Source organism: Balearica regulorum, chromosome 25, assembly GCF_011004875.1.
Source record: "Balearica regulorum gibbericeps isolate bBalReg1 chromosome 25, bBalReg1.pri, whole genome shotgun sequence".
Classification (NCBI taxonomy): domain Eukaryota; kingdom Metazoa; phylum Chordata; class Aves; order Gruiformes; family Gruidae; genus Balearica; species Balearica regulorum.
In genome coordinates, this window is record NC_046208.1 from 4,677,648 (window position 1) to 4,694,682 (window position 17,035).

The 17,035-nt window shown below is 48.1% G+C and overlaps 1 protein-coding gene across 1 annotated transcript; it reads left to right on the forward strand.

Moving 5' to 3' along the window:
• Positions 1 to 6,293: 6,293 nt before the first annotated feature.
• Positions 6,294 to 16,895, forward strand: LOC104631424 (polymeric immunoglobulin receptor). Its single transcript, XM_075775944.1, has 9 exons — positions 6,294 to 6,416; positions 7,450 to 7,800; positions 8,979 to 9,329; positions 9,699 to 10,019; positions 10,559 to 10,879; positions 11,942 to 12,017; positions 12,824 to 12,939; positions 13,353 to 13,402; positions 13,868 to 16,895. The coding sequence occupies exons 1-9, from the start codon at positions 6,374 to 6,376 to the stop codon at positions 14,072 to 14,074; spliced, it is 1,836 nt and encodes a 611-aa protein (XP_075632059.1). The 5' UTR covers positions 6,294 to 6,373; the 3' UTR covers positions 14,075 to 16,895.
• The last annotated feature ends 140 nt before the right edge of the window (positions 16,896 to 17,035 follow it).

A 17,035-nucleotide genomic window follows, 5' to 3' on the forward strand; every position in this document is an offset into this window, starting at 1 on the left:
CTGAGATAACATTCATCTTATTTTCTGTGATACTATAATTAAAAGCCATATTGATCCTGTGTCAGAGATGCAGCAAAAGGACCAACTTCATTACTTCCTTGGGGCTCCTCAGTGACCAACATGCTAGGTCCTGGACAGACATCTCTTCATGCCCTGCCCTGCCCCAAAAAGCTTCTCTCCTCAAAGACCGGACCTCCAATGGAGATGGCAAAGGCAGATGCTGTGGGAAAGGATGAGGCATTGCAATGCAGCACAGTTCTCAGCTCAGTTTGTAGCCAACCAGTTGCAGAAACTGAACTAATTGCGGACTCTTGGGATTTGTTCATAAGAGAACGAGTGCATTCCCCCTTCTTGTTATTGAGCATCAAGTGCCTGATGAGAGAGGGATTTGGGGACAAGACAATGCGAAGATATCTAGCACAAAATGATTAGCCAGAATGTATTGTTAATAAGCTGCTTATTCATATAATTGGAAATTATTTGCAGCCAAGATGTCAGTACAGTCTTTCTGCACTGCTCTGATGGAGCGAGGCAGGTAGGTACCGGCCCCTGGGAGACTGCTGTGAGCATATCTGCTGGCAGTGGGGAGGCAGAAGAATTTACTGCCATTATACTTCCTTACTGTCACTGCCTTGAAGGGCAGAGAAGGGCACAGGGATTTCAAGGGGAGGCAGAAGGGGATCTGCCAAGCCCCACTGACTAGGGTCGTGTTTCCCAGAATGGCAAGCACAAGGTGTCTGGGGAGCAGGGTGGAAGGACAGACCTTCTCCAGTATCCTTACAGCAGCTAGACTGAGAGTAAGGCCAAGAAAGCATGGAGTCAAGACAAACACAACCTGCCACTGCATGTGCTTTGTGAGGTAGAGCCAGCTCTGGAAGATCCATGAGTGAGTCCAGCCCAGAGTGGTGACAGCCATCGCTAAAGGGAGACTTTGGTTGTGGCTATAATACCCTCATTGTGGCTTGATGGTGGAACTGGAGGTTTCCACAGGTGGATTTGCTCACCTTGAAGAAAGCTGACTTTGTCCTAATTTCCAGGTGGCAGAGTTCCTCATGGAGGCCAAGGGAAAGGAGGAGAAAAGCTACAGAAGCCATTCCCCATTCCCTCTGTTAGCTCTGCTCAGCGGGTGCACAAATCCAGGGATGCAGCATTGCACCACCCCATGTCTTTCTCCTTCCCTTACCTCCACTGTGGTTGAGCCCAGGCCTGCGAAGCCCCGGGTTCAGAATCAGTCACATGGAGGTTTATGTACCTCTAAACTCAAACATTTCTCCATTTTTCTGAAGCCAAGGGCTGGCTGATTTTAATGATGTTGCTAGTGGGAGGGCAAGATGGTGAAGTGTGGCTTCTGTTGATGGTATGGGGAAAAGAAAACAGCTTCTCCTTGAATTCTGCCTAATTCGTCTGTGTCTTCTGAACTGGCCAAGCTCTGTTGACGTGGACAATTAAATTATTAAAGTATGAATTTGGTTGTAAAATAGCACAGGAGGCAAAGGTAGCTTGGGTACAGTATTTCTTTTACATTTGTCTTGGGTCTTGCACAATGCATGATATTCCAGCATTAGAAGAAGAATTTTCTGAAAGTTTCTACCACCAAAGCAAGTTTCTTTTCAGATTGAGAAATTCTCTGCACTGCTAGGGAAGGAGATGGGCCAGCTCTGGTTCCTATTACTGGGATATTCTGGCTTCTACAGAACCATAAGCCAAGTCACTCTAGGCACAGTTCAAGACCAGGTACAAGTGTGTCACGCAATCAACAGCTCCCCTGGCACTGCCTGGCCCAGCTCCACCACTCCCTGAAGGGACTATGGAATCACTGGCTCAAGGGACAACTGTCCTGGCAGTGATTCCTTCTCTGCACATGCCATATTTAATAGAAATCACAGCTACTTAAGGGACAGCTAAATCTGTCTGAAGATAGGAAGGCCTTAAAGCATTTGCTTCATGGCTGCTAAATGCCTTTTAGGAGTTGATTATTAAGATGCAAAATCCTGGGTACTGAGGTACACCAGACTAAGTGCACAGAGCACTGTACCTTTGGTCCAGCACAAAAAGCAACTCTGAGGTGAATGATCCCTCTGAAAGCCTCTGTCCAAGAAAAGGAGGCAGCAAGGAAGCAAACATACATGAAAGAGTTGCTAATAATTTTGGAACTGGGATCATCCAAATGTAATACTGTTCCAGCAGTCCCCAGGAATGACTAGCACAGATTTACTATCACACACAACTGATAGTCTGCTGTTTCCCTACCAAACCTTTTATATCCTCAGTCTTTTGAAGCCTCTGCAGAGCCCACTCAGGCCTGTTAACTATTCCATGGAGGGAATATAATTCCGTATATGTTTGTGCTCATTGTATCTCTAGACACAAAGCTTGAATAGGTATGAAAAGATCTGTCCCCAAGCACAGTACTAAGCTGTAACCAAAGCTGGAGAATCTTCTCATCTTTTGAGGACCAGAGTTTCCTGCCTGATCCCTCCCTTTCTTTCAAATACACACACTGAACCCACCGGCCACCACAAGAACTTGTGCAGAACTGCAGTGGAGCAGAGCACCGAGCCACGCAACACAATTTGATTTTTTAGGGGACTGTTTCTCATGGTCAAGCAGGACAGACTAAATCCAAGGAATCCCCCAACACTACAACACAAAGAACAGTTTATACACCAGATCTTTACAACCAGCAGTCTCTGGTTGAGGAAAACTATAGTGCAAAATTATGATTTTTAACACCAAAATAAATTTGCTTTCTGTGAGAGATAAAATTTTTACTTAAAGTAAATTTGTGTTATCCTTTACAATACAGTAAAAAATGAATTTGAAATAAGGACAAGACCCCATTTTCCTCTTAGCAATACAGAGGGAGGCTGAGATACAACATTCCTTCTCTTCTCTTTTAGTGGAGAAAGCTAAATACTGGAAATTTTGAAAGTACAGCTAGGAGCCTGCCCTCCCTATATGGCATGTCACAGCCTCTTGAGCAGGGAAACATTCATAAGCTGGCACCGAAACAAGAGCATTCCCTCTGCAAGCCGGGTGCTTTATCCTCTCACACAACTGGTGACGCTGCATGGACCTGCTCCATGAGAGCCACTGCAGAACTGGCTTCTGCCAATGCTCCACTGCTGCACTCTTACAGTCCTTTTCCCTGCCCTTGTTCTGTCTTCTTTACTGCAATGCTTGTACCAATAAATAGGCAGACAGCACAAAAATAATGGCTATAAAAACTATGCGTATAGCAAATAACCATGAAACTTAGGGGAAACTTGAACATTCCCCAGACTCCCTTTTTCCCTAACCTTTTGTTACCTTATTGCTAGATCACACACTCCTCAGACCAAGAATTCAAACAAAATGCTATTAAAATTTGTTACATTGGCCTCCTTTTTCCCTATTTCTATGAAAAAAGAACAAGTTATTTTAAGGCTTACCTCATTTTTATGTTCTTTTAAACATTTTTGCAAAAGATTTGTTTTTTTCCAAAATCACAACCTGAGATAAGGCAGCCTAAGAATTTGCTCAGCAGCTTCTAACTTGCTAGGTTCTTCTACAAAATCTGAAAAAAGGGAATAACTTTCTCTATCAGAGGTTTTATACTAACTCATGTGATAATGGGCTGAGCTGTGAACACTGATGAATGCTCAGCTGTGAGCACTGATGAGTTTCTCCTAGCTCTGCTGTGATGGTGGTAACAGGAAAGGAGAGATGGAGTGCTTCTATATTAAAATTGCTATGACACTTAAATCCAGCAGCTTCTTCCTGTCAGAACTTGGGATGCTGTGGTGTGCCATAAGTTGTTAAGGGAGAGGCAGAGAGAGCAGGCAGTGTGTGAGGTACACAGGACTGGGGTCCCAGCTGAAACTAGGGTCTGCGTTTCACCTGTGACAACTTTATCCCATTGTGGATATGTATTTATGGAAGATGTGTCTGGGATTTATACTGTAGTTCTTGTGTTCTGCAGTGGTCTGATACCACTCTGCTCTGGAGCTGAAGAGTCTCTGTTGGATGTGCCTATAATGCCCAGAACTACAATGTTATGAAGAAAGTCTGGTGCTGAAGGAAAGATAAAAATAAACGTGGTATCTTGGTCAGTGCCAGTTATCACCTACCAGCACATCAAAACAAGGCTCATTCAGAGAGAAGCACTATGCTTGATGACACCTAGAAGGGAACAATCCCTGTCACAATGCAGAAGCTGCAAGTTGAAGACTCAGGAGTGTACTGGCGTGCACCCTGTACGTGTTCTCTTTTTTCCCAAATAATTGAGATGAAGCTGTCTGTTTCCAAGAGTGAGTATTTCTTTTTTAAGGAGAATGTGGGGCTTTTTGTAGATTTCTGCCTCACTTTCTCTGCTTCCCATTTCAGTGTTTTGTATTAACCTCTCTGAGGTTTCTGAGGAATAGCCATAGTACATCAAACCAAAGGTCTCCAACACTGGCTGAACAAGACAATTAGGAAGGAGTGTAAAACCAGAGAAGCACATAGAAACAGCTCTCCAGAATACTCTCCCAGCCTCCGGTGATTTTCTGGAGAGGGTATTTTTATTATAATAGCAATGGCTAAATTATTTTTTCTCTTTATTTCATTTACTCATTCTGCTAACACATAAAAACTTTTGGTATATGAACATCCTGTGGCAGTAAACTCCACACTCGATGCATGTGTGGAGAATTTCCTTTTTCTCCTTGTCTCCTAACTAGTGACTTCCTTCTTGTAAGAGACCGTGAATTATTGCTCCTGTTTTCTCTCTCCCTGCTATTCCTGATTTTATAGACTTTTGTAATATCACCGCTGTCATTTCTTTTTTGTTGTGGTTTTGCCCCAGCCAGTAACTAAGCACCATGCAGCAGCTCACTCACCCCTCTTCCCCTAAGGGGATAGGGAGGAGAATGAAAAAAACCTTGTGGGTTGAGATACAGACAGTTGAATACGATAACAAAGGAAGAGAATAACAATAATAAAAAAATAAGTGATGCACAGATGTACTTGCTCACTACAAGAGAAGGAAAAAAACCAACAACAACCCAATGCCCAGTCTGTTTCTGAGCAGCAATCCTGGCTAGCTTCCCTGGTTATATCTGAAGCTTGATGTTACATGGCAGGGAATATCCCCTTGGCCAGTCTGGGTCAGCTGTCCTGGCCGTGCTCTCCCAGGTTCTTGTACACCTGGCAGGGCGTGAGAAGCTGCAAAGTCCTTGACTTAGTGTAGACACTACAGCTACCCACAACAACTAAAACCACCAGTGTGTTATCAACATTATTCTCATACTAAATCAAAACCACAGCACTATACCAGCTACTAGAAAGAAAATTAACCCTATCTCAGCCAAAAGTGGGACACCTCTCCAGGCAAAAACTTGTTTTAGTAATTTCTTGTACATGAGGTGCCTCAGATCTTTCTCTGTCTTGGTTGTTTTTCGTTGATCACCAAGTCAGCTGATGAATTCAGAGTAAAGACTCCTGATGTTTCTGTTACAACGAGTTTTGCTTTGTTTGGGGACATGAGTATATTACTCTAAAATTTCTTCAGAAGGACAGAATATTTTGGATATTTATTTTTTTTATTCAGCATCCCAGTTTAATTTGATCCTCTTGTAGCTAAAATGCTTGTGAAAAGGACATGCAGAGGAGTCAGGAAGCTATGTTTAGCTGTCCATTTTCACAGTCAGCCATGTCGGGAGCTGCTTTAAATGGGTTATTTCAATATTTGCATTGTTTCCCCTATACTTAAAATCCCTTCAGTCATGCCTGTGGAGACATTACTGTGTAATGTGCAAAAGACAAATGGTTCTGGTCTGGTTTCTCCAGCTGGGCACTCCGGAGGTGGGCACCCCCAAGGGTTCTGTGCACAGCAGACCACAGGGCACGAGGGGACTGGCTGGGGTGGTGGAGATCTGGGATCCCAAACGCCGTGGCCCGTGGGGGGCTCCATGCGGACACAGCCCTGGACTCATTGCCACCCTGGCTTTGAGGAGACTTTCCAGCAAGGGCCTGGGGAGAGGGTGCATTGGGAGCCTAGAGAGAAGGGCTAGGCCAGGGCAAAGGACCTGCTCCATGTCTCGGCATAGCCAAAGGAGTGTCCTGCTGGCATAAGGGCAGAGCGTAACACCGGCCAGACGAGAGCAGCAAAGGGCCTTTGCCATCAGGATGAGCCAAGCTCTGCTCTCAGCCACTTCCCCAAATGCACCCTGAAATTATCTTAGTATCAGTCTTGTTGCAAAACATGGTGAAGGATTTCCGTGAGAAGGCAAGACCTCAGCACTTCCTCCAGCAGCGTCACTGTGATGCAGGAGGGCTCAGAAGGCAGACACTTTTGAACGGGTCACATTGGGCAGCCCCCAGTAATGCCTCTTCCCTGGGCTTGAGGACGGCCATGGAGCTCAGAGCCCTCCTCCTGCTGCCGCTCTGCTTCCCAGGTAAGAGACGGGCTGGGCATGCCTCAGGCTTCCCACGCACCCAGGAGTGGGGACACTTCTCCACTGCCTGCTGCCTGTGGAGCTCCACAGTGCAGGGAATCCTGACACCGACAGGACTCGGAGCTGAGCAACTCACGGCAGGGATGGGGAGGGAAGGGGCAGCCCCAGTTCCCACCACTGCACATCTGGCTCCTCCAGGCTCTCAGGCCAAACCACCCTGGGAGCACAGAGCTGAGGCCACCACAGCAGCCCCAGCACTTCCACCAGTCGGCACTTCCCAGCACACTGCCTGGCCCCACTTGGCTCCTCTGATTGCAGTCCTGGGTCAGGACAGAGCTGCCCAGGGGCCCCGCCTGCCTCCCTGCTGTCCCAGCAGGAAGCACAAAGCTTTCAGCATGTGGAGGTTGGGGAGTCGAGGCAGCCCTGCACCCAGCACAGCCTTGCGCCCCTGAGTGGGAAGATGGGGCACAGAGGAGCTGCAGGCTGCTGGGAGCAAGCTCAGGCCCAGCCATGGGTTGAGCATTTCATCCCCAGGGCATGCACTACCCTCGCTCCTTCCCTCTGCCCCATCCCCACATCCTGTACAGACAGCCACCCGGCTCCCCAGAGGCGGCTGAGCCCCGCCACTGCCACCCCTGCCTGGGGAGGGGTTGGCCTCCATTTTGCCCGTGGCAAGGGGCAGTAACAACAGGGCTGGGCTGCTGGGGCAGCTCCAAACTTTGCACCATGCACGGCTCCATTTAGGCTTGAAGGTCCAACACCGCTCGCACCCACATGTCTGGGTTTTACATCAGAGATAGTGGGGTTTAAATCACAGTTGTGATCCCAGCTCCTATCTCAACACTCCGCACCAGAAACCAACCTTCCTATTTGCAAGCAGGTGCATTTAGCAGGAGAAATGGATCTCAGTTTTCAGAGTTCCTCCAGCCACAAGTGCCCATGGAGGAAGGTTGGAGGCAGAGCTTGCCCATCGGGAGGCTGTGGGCAGCCCTGCATCAGCTCCCCTCTCCCTCACCACGTCTGATATTTACAGGCCACCCAGCCCAAACCCCAGATGCCAAGGAGAGACGATCGGAAGGAAGCACTCTGTGTATCCAGTGTCCTTACACTGAACAGGATCACTACAGGCGGCAGAAAGCCTGGCTCCGTGTGAGAGATGACAAACGTGAGGTCTTAGTGGAGACGACCAACCCAAGTCAATACCCATACACAACCCGCGCCACAAAGGGAAAAGTTACAATAGAGGACCAGCACACATATGGGACTGTGGTCATCACCATGACCAACCTCCAGGCAGAAGACTCGGGCACATACTCCTGTTCTTCCCTTTCCTACAATAACAGCTATGTTCCACTAAAGACGATCTCTCTGAACGTTTTCAAGGGTGAGTACCTTTCTCTCCATACAAACCCAAGGCTTGTCAGAAAGCAACATCACTCCTTCCCCTGCTCCATCTCCCCTCTCCCACACAGCTGAGCGGCTGCCCCTGACCCCCACAGCCCCCCCACCCTCCGCAGCCTCGCTCCCCCCCTTCCCCGCTCCCACAAGCACGGTGTGAAGGAGCCCCACAGAGCCAGCTGGCCCCGCAGGCTCTCGCTCCCTCTTGTCCTGCCCCACCTCACCCCTTCCCTTCCCAACTCCGTGAGGGGGTTGCCCCATGGCAGAGTCTGGCCCAGGTGCCCCGCTCAGGCTGGGGGCGGATGCCCGTGTCCCCACCGCTCGCGGGTCAGTGACCACACGTGCTGTTTCACAGTGTTGCACAGGTGGGAGTTGGACAGTCTCTCTATGCAGTGCCCGTACAGCACCCTGGGGCACAGCACGGAGACCAAAGTCTGGTGTCGAAGACAAGGTCAGACTGGGTGTAAAGATGCAGTGAGCACAGATTACCCTTCAACATGGCAGACACAGCGATCTGCACCATCCGTCCAGCTCAGATGTGCTCTACAGGGATTGCCACCAGACAGGACTCAGTCCCCTCTATTTCCCTCTCCCTCTGTCCCTTTCTCTCCCTCTGCCCGAGCAATCACTGCCTTTCTCCCAGCTCATCACTCAGTGCTGGTGGATAAAGCCTTGAAGCAGGGACTCCTTCGGAGCAAATGGCCACCCAGCTGCAAGGAGAGCCTGCTGCTCTCTGAGAGGCGGCTGAGCCCCGCCACTGTCACCCCTGCCTGGGGAGGGGTTGGCCTCCGTTTTGCCCGTGGCAAGGGGCAGTAACAACAGGGCTGGGCTGCTGGGGCAGCTCCAAACTTTGCACCATGCACGGCTCCATTTAGGCTTGAAGGTCCAACACCGCTAGCACCCACATGTCTGGGTTTTACATCAGAGATAGTGGGGTTTAAATCACAGTTGTGATCCCAGCTCCTATCTCAACACTCCGCACCAGAAACCAACCTTCCTATTTGCAAGCAGGTGCATTTAGCAGGAGAAATGGATCTCAGTTTTCAGAGTTCCTCCAGCCACAAGTGCCCATGGAGGAAGGTTGGAGGCAGAGCTTGCCCATCGGGAGGCTGTGGGCAGCCCTGCATCAGCTCCCCTCTCCCTCACCACGTCTGATATTTATAGGCCACCCAGCCCAAACCCCAGATGCCAAGGAGAGACGATCGGAAGGAAGCACTCTGTGTATCCAGTGTCCTTACACTGAACAGGATCGCTACTGGCGGCAGAAAGCCTGGCTCCGTGTGAGAGATGACAAACGTGAGGTCTTAGTGAAGACAACCAACCCAGGTCAATACCTATACACAACCCGTGCCACAAAGGGAAAAGTTACAATAGAGGACAATGCCTTCTGTAGGACCGTGGTCATCACCATGACCAACCTCCAGGCAGAAGACTCGGGCACATACTCCTGTGCTTTACTTTCCAATGATTACGGGTATCGTCAACTAAAGACGATCTCTCTGAACGTTTTCAAGGGTGAGTACCTTTCTCTCCATACAAACCCAAGGCTTGTCAGAAAGCAACATCATTCCTTCCCCTGCTCCATCTCCCCTCTCCCACACAGCTGAGCGGCTGCCCCTGACCCCCCACAGCCCCCCGCCCTCCCCAGCCTCGCTCCCCCCCTTCCCCGCTCCCACAAGCACGGTGTGAAGGAGCCCCACAGAGCCGGCTGGCCCCGCAGGCTCTCGCTCCCTCTTGTCCTGCCCCACCTCACCCCTTCCCTTCCCAACTCCGTGAGGGGGTTGCCCCATGGCAGAGTCTGGCCCAGGTGCCCCGCTCAGGCCGGGGGCGGATGCCCGTGTCCCCACCGCTCGCGGGTCAGTGACCACACGTGCTGTTTCACAGTGTTGCACAGGTGGGAGTTGGACAGTCTCTCTGTGCAGTGCCCGTACAGCACCCTGGGGCACAGCACGGAGACCAAAGTCTGGTGTCGAAGACAAGGTCAGACTGGGTGTAAAGCTGCAGTGAGGACAGATTACCCTTCAACACGGCGCAATAGCAAAGCTCTGGAAGGCAGAACATTGATCCAGGATGACACCCAGAACAGGATTATCACCATTACCATGAAGAAGCTGCAGGCCCAGGACAGCAGCATGTACGCATGTGAGTTCTACAGACGCTCTCGTCCCACCCACATAATGGAAGTCCAGCTCTCTGTGTCCAAGAGTGAGTACCTACTTGCTAGCTAAGTGTGCCTGTTGGCAGATTTCAGCCCCAGCTCCCCTTCGTGCCTGTCTGTTCCCAGCAGAGACTCCGTGGAGTTTACCATGAGCTCCCACAAATGGTCCCATTCTTCACAACTGCTTCCCGCAGGGCTGATCCAAGGGTTCCAGGAGCAGCTTCCCCAGCTCAGCACTCAGCTGGCCCACGCTGGGCACTGCTGGAGACCTCCCCATTGCCCAGCATTGCTCTTGCTCTGGCCCCGCAGCTGCCAGCCCTCCCTGGTCCTTGCCTCCCAGACCCTATGGGTTGAGCACCTGTGAGCATGCAACCCTAGGGGAACCAAAGGAAGGGAACAGGACCCCACCCAATTTGTGACTCGCCTCAGAACAAGTAATCTGGGTCCAGTCTCCTTCTGCTCCTCATGTCTGGAGGTAGAAGGATACCCAGGGAGCATTCAGCCCACAGCATGTATTCTAGTGATGGGGAGGGCGTGCCATTGTGCCTGCTTTGGGATCTCACCAAACATGCCGGGTGTTTTCCAGGGACCCAGCAATACTCAGCCAAGGAATTGGGAAATGTCTCTGTCCAGTGTCTATACAACGCCACGGACTATGGGGCTGTAAGCAAAGCCTGGTGCAAAGAGGAAGATGGGAAACCATGTACCATACTGGCCTACACAAATTGGAGTACTTCAAGGACACCTCAGCAAGGCAGAGTGACAATGCAGGACAACACCCAGCAGGGGATTGTCACCGTCACCATGGAGAAGCTGCAGGCACAGGATTCCGGCGTGTACTGGTGTGCGCTTTATGAGCACAATCATCTTTTCCGAATGGTGGAGGTTACGCTCAATATTTCTGACGGTGAGTACTGACCTGTAGGGAAATGTGGTTGGTTGCAGATTCCAGACTCACTGATCTACTCTCTCCCTCTAGTCTTTGCACTGCCCAGCTTACACCACCTCCCACATTACATCTGGGTGTGTTTCCCTGCCCAAACCCTACATCATTGTACCTTCTCACACCAACCATGCTATGGAATAGCAGCAAGGATCAGAACTGAACCACACAAATGTGCTGTGTTGCTTGTCTTTTACGTGACAGCAGTTTCAGTCATTTTCACAGAGGTACTACTGCCACTCATTCTCATGATACCAATTCTGTCCCTTTGCAGCAACTCATCCCCTGGCTTTCAAAGACCATTAACACCTTCCTGTTTGGTTGCCAAGGGGACAACCTTTAGATGCATATTTTAAAGATCTGTGACTTCTAGGTTTTCTTTCAGCATGATGTTTTAACACTTAGGCACCTGATTGTGGCAGACCAGCACCCTGCTGCAGCCTGTCTGGAATGTGGCAGAGTGGCTCTGAAGGGATATGGCAATCCAGAAGATGAGAGGGGATGGCATAATTCTCTAGGAGAAAATCCTAACACATGGGACTGAATGCAGTCTCTAAGTGAGCAGGCTTCTGCATACACAACCTCCCCTGGGCACAGAAACAGTCCTGGAAGCAATTCTTACAGCTGAGTCTTTCGCAGACAATGCTCTTTCTTTGCTTAGTTTTTGCAAGCCTCTGCATAAGCACAGAGTTGTTAAGTACTTCATTGCTACCTGAAGATCTTTGCCATAGAGCATATCTGCTTGCACTTGCTTGCACTTCCTTCTGCCATGCATTGGGGTGGGTATGCACAGAGCGGGGTTCCTGCTGAGCTCCTTGCCCTTCCCTCCCACGTTTTCATCCTTACATTGCTTTGCCTACTGCCAGCAAGTCTGAACGACACAGGTTAGAGCCTGGGCAGCTTGTCTGTATTGGGTGTCGCAGCAGGAAAGGATTTATATCCACATAGCAATGGCAGGGAAGTTTAGCTAGTAAATCCAAAGCAGCCCAGTAGCAATTATTCTTCTCTTCATGTTTGTGATTGCAGCACTGGATGAAACAACTTTGTCAGGTACTGCAGGCACAAGTCCAACAACCCTTTCTGGCAACACCACAGCACTGAGGTAAGGCCTAGAGTAAGTCTCTGAGCTTGAACAGAGACAAGAGTTATTAATGTCTCATCCACAATATGCCTGTCTTCCTGGGGAAAGCAGTTTCTGGGCATTCTGAAGACTCCTGCTCACAGAGGAATTAGATATGTCAGGTGTCCTTACCAAAGATGGCCTTTCCTCTTCCAGCTCCTGCCCAGAGTGTAATTACAAAGGAAGAAGTACGTTGATAAAATCAAGTCACAGCTTTCTGGAATGTACATGCCTATTTACTTTTTTATCCTTATCTCTTTGGGCTGTGCTCTTTGCAGCAATAGAAACCCCTAGATTCTGTCCCCAGCCTTTCTGTCTCCATTTTGCTCACTCCTGTCCATGAATATTTAACAGTGAAATAGTCCTTGGCTGCTATTTTATCCATTTACCAGGCTGTTAAATGTAAAGGATTTTCTTCCTCTTCGGACATCTGCTGTCATCAACACTACAGCAGCACTGTACAGAGTATAATCATACGTCGGCTCCCAGTGCGCCAGGTGTGGGAAAACACAGGAGGAAAAGGCTTCCAGAGCACCTGGAACTGTGCTCTGAACTTTGAACAGTGGCTCGTTTTAAAAGCCTGGAGAGTAGTTTAGGAAAAGCTCAGAAGGCACAGCCAGGTAGAAAAATCAAGATAGCATTGCTGCAACAGAACCAGACCCTCCTTCAAGTGTATAAAAGCTATTCCTGTCCCTTTTTTTTTTGGTCACTGTTTGGTAATGGGCTGTGCCAGCATCATGCTGTGCTACCATCTAACACTGGTAACTCCTTTGCTCTCTTGGCCTCAGCTCAAATGTAAATACCATCATCCTAATCTCTGGAGTCCTGAGCATTCTGTTCATCCTGGCGCTCATCAGCTCAGTAACACTGTGCGTCAGGCGACGCAAGCAGCTGAAGAGAAGAGGTATGTGGAGACTGGTGATGCCTCGTGTTCTAGTCTGTACTAAACAGGGCCTTCTCTGGCCATCGCTTTTCCACTCCAGGCAAGCTTACTCCCAACTCGCAGTGCCCTGGAGAAGATAAGGCTGGTACAGCCTGGGAGGCCTCAAGGCAGGCTCCTTGCTGTGATCTCCTCTCACAATAAGTCAAACCCACGTTTCTCCAGACTCTGGACAGGACACCTCCTAACATGTTAGAGGAGAAGCAAGAGCAACATGTTCATCAGATTCAGGGTAGACAGGTCCCACTGGCACACCCGTTGCTTCTATTCCTGGGCAATCCCACAGCCTTTCCCAAAACTCCTGAAGCATAGGCAATGCCCAGGCATTTCATGGACTTCTCTACTTCTAAAACCTCTGATTTTGGCTCATTCCAAAGGTACCAGACAAGAAGAGGACATCTATGAGAAACCAGAGGACATAGCACAGGTAAGGAAAACAGGAGATTTCCCATATGGTACCTGAATCCCTTTCCAATAGTCTGTGAAGAGCTGGCTGACCCAGCTGATGAGGACCTTGGTGGTCATTTTTGGTTGTGAGCAGGAGGAGAGATAGTATTTAATGTCCCTAGAGAGAGGAATGTTCCTAGCTGGAGAGAGAGGGGGGTAATTAGTGTAAGGAAACTCCAGTAGGAAAAAAACACAGTAGAGCAAATTCTAGTAATCTCTGAGAAATGACTCAAAGATTAGAAACCAAGGTTAGACAATGAGGTTGTAACCTGTATCAAGGAGAGGTGGTGGAGGAAGAGTTTTCTGTTCTTCCACCTCTGTCATGACCGAAGGTAAGTTTTTTACATGGTTTCTCCTTTGCTCCTGGGAAAATCTTGTTCTTTTGATAACAGCTGTGGCCTAGCACTGAATCATGCTAACAAGTGTTTTCCTTTTCTTTTCATAGCTTGATGGCACTGAAAGAATAGAAGGTCCCAATGATGACAGCAAAGACCTCAAATATGTTACCCTGAACTTTAAATCCCGACTCAGCTCTGAGGATCCTCTCTACTGTAATGTTGAACCAAGTCAGGCTCACAGGAAAGCCGAAGATGAAAATGTGGAATATGCTGTCATTGCACTCAAGCAGTTATCAACAAATGACAAAGGATGAAGCACAGAATCCCAAAACAATCCATAAATGGGAGAAAAGAATTGGAATACAAAGTGGGAATGGGGAGTAGAAGGTGTGTGAATGGACACTGAGAAAAGATCCAAGTTTTTGCTGCCATGTGTATGTTGCCTATGCATTTTAAGATCTCCCTCTTATTAGAGGCCACAAGAGAATTTTGCCAAAAGCATGCAGATTCTCTCAGGTCAGACATAGGGGCTGGGTAATTCTCAGGATCCCTTGCACATCTGCTTTCTTCAGTCTTCTCTTTGGAGAGGCAGGTGTGGAGGACTGACCTTTTGAAAAAGAGCAATATTCATCTGGACAGGGATGGGTTTGGTATTTCAACTATGTTGTCTGGTAGAAACTCTATCCCACTCTTAAGGGTTGAGCTACTATTGCCAAGCAAACTCATTCCAGTGCTGTAGGGATAAAACTCTAACATTGCTGTGACCGGGTTCATTTGCCATGTAATGTGCGGGGAATATGAACACTGGATTATAGGAATAAGCAGAACCAGCATCTGCCTGAAGGCAAATAGCTTGAGGGTGTCTTGCAACACGATGATATGCTGCATTGCAAACTTTGCAAATTGAGGATTGTGCTGTATGAATCTGAGCACCAGAAGGTCTTGTAGCTACAAAATGACAATGGTGCATAGAAGTAATACATATGCTTTTTGAGACTTAATGCAAATTCCCCTATAACCAAAATTTATCAGTCTGCTTAGGTAAGAAGCCAGATGGTAAGAGTCTTTCAAACTAAAGCCAAATGTTTAGCTTTAGATCATGAAATAGAGTGTGCATGCTGCTGTTTGGGGGTAGGAGGGAACGAAGGTGATGTCACTTCTGAGTGCGTACAGGTGTCCCTTTACAGAGTGCAGAGGGTTGTGGGAAGGATTCAGTGTGGCTGCTATGGCTTACATTAGTGAGAGCCACCAACACTCTACCCTCAGGACAACTCAATTGTTTCCCACTGTGAGGGCTGAATTTGCTCTCAGGGTCAGCCACAGCCACAGCATATTTATGCAGTCTTTGAGGCCCATACATTGAAAACAGAATGAAGCAGCAGCTGAAATCTGAAGTTACAGGCATAGATTCCCATGTGTAGCTTGTGCATACTGCCCCATCCTTTCACCACCCCCTGATCAAAGGCCCTTACTTTGTTCAACAACTTCTGGCTGGCCTGCTGTCTTACACCCCGTGTTCCCCAAGAACACACAAACTGGCTGCTTAAACCAAGGCAGTGTGGAATCAAGACAAGCAAGGAGAACCAAAACTTAGTATTTCTGGAGAAAGGAAAGAAGAAAAGAACATGTAGTATTGCACTAGAGGAGTGGACAGGGCACTGGAATGTTTTTTAACAGAATTTTCCTTGCTGTGCTAACTGCAGGGACAAGCCCTGAGACAGATAGACATGAGGAAGGTCTGTACAGACAGTAGCACTGAGCGAGAAATCGGTAGGCTGTGCGAAGAAGTTGCAGGAAGTGTGACACAGACAACAAGAGGAAGAAGTATGAGCATAAGAGGGCTGGTCTCAACATCAGCTGATATAACAGAAGGGACAAGATGGTAATTATGAGTGGATTATTTACAGATGTAAATGTCCAAGTGAGTCAGACACACAATATATTTATGGATCTCCAGTGCAGCTCTGATGCAGGTTGGCACTTTCTAAGAGCTTGCAGAAACACTAGAGTGGCTGGGACCTCATCAAACCCTGCTATCCTGAATAATCACACTATAAACTATCAAACATGTTTTTCCAATGGATTTGGTGTCTCACCTTCATTTTTACGAGGCATCTTTATATCTCTTCAGGAATCACTATCCAGCCAGTCTCAGATGTAGCTCTGTTCTTCTGCAGCACTGTGCTGTACTTTAATCAGCTCTTCTCTGCCAATTCACCAGTGCAGCTGGTTCTTTGTAAGTTCTTTGGAAGACCAATACAAACCAGCACGCCTGCTTCCAGCACTTTTTGTTTTCTTGGCTACACCACAGAAAGTAACTTTTGTGGCTTCTTCTAAAGTCCCAGGAGAGCAGAAATGCATGTGCAGTTTCATAGGAGAGCTCACCAGGGCCTTGGAAATCGATAGCATTATTTCCCTCTCTCTGCTGGAAATACTCCAAATTACACATTTGCTGCCTTTATTTAGCAGTCATGTGGTGAGCGATATGAAATGAGTTTGCTGGGGCTCAGGTGAATTTCTCCAAAAGACCAGAAACCCTGGCACTTTATTTGGCTGCACCAAGCTCTGCAAACAGGTGGCAAATTGAAGCACTCCCTGTTCACAAGCCAGTCACATCCAATAGGCTTCTCTTGCTATGGCTGCACCAGGGAAGCTGATCTATTTTTTGAGATCTTCAGAATTGACATGGTTAACTTGAAATGAAAGAAAGAAAAAGAAAATGGTTCTGGAAATGGTTCATTCAGCCCAAGATTCCCCTAACTATTTGCTATTCATGCAGTCAGTTACACTGGGTCAAACAGTGGAAGAGTAATAGTAGAAAACAATTGAGTTCAAAATAGACATTTTCAGGGAGACAGTTGCTTCTGATCAAAGAGAATACAGATTTGTGCTCACTCAAGAAAGAATGAACAAAAACTGCAATCAGTAAGCCTCACAGAGAATTTTTGGATACTGTAAGGTTCCATTTTCTTCGACACTAATTAGAGGAGAGAAAAAGAAGGCACATTCATGAATGGATAGGCTTGCAGGTTTATCTGCCTGTTAAGAAGCAGATAAGCACACAGGTTAAGAAGCCAGGGTCTATTGGTACTTGCATGGAAGATCTCCAAGTAAATAAATTCAAAAAAGAAAAAATAGTAACGGATCCACAGCTTACCAGTTTGCTAACGGTAAAGAAGGCTCCCTTAACCGCAGTCCTGAACTACGGCATCATCCCTTGGTCTTATGTCCTTTCTGCTAGGTACAAAATAAAGATGTCTGTTTTGCTCATCTAA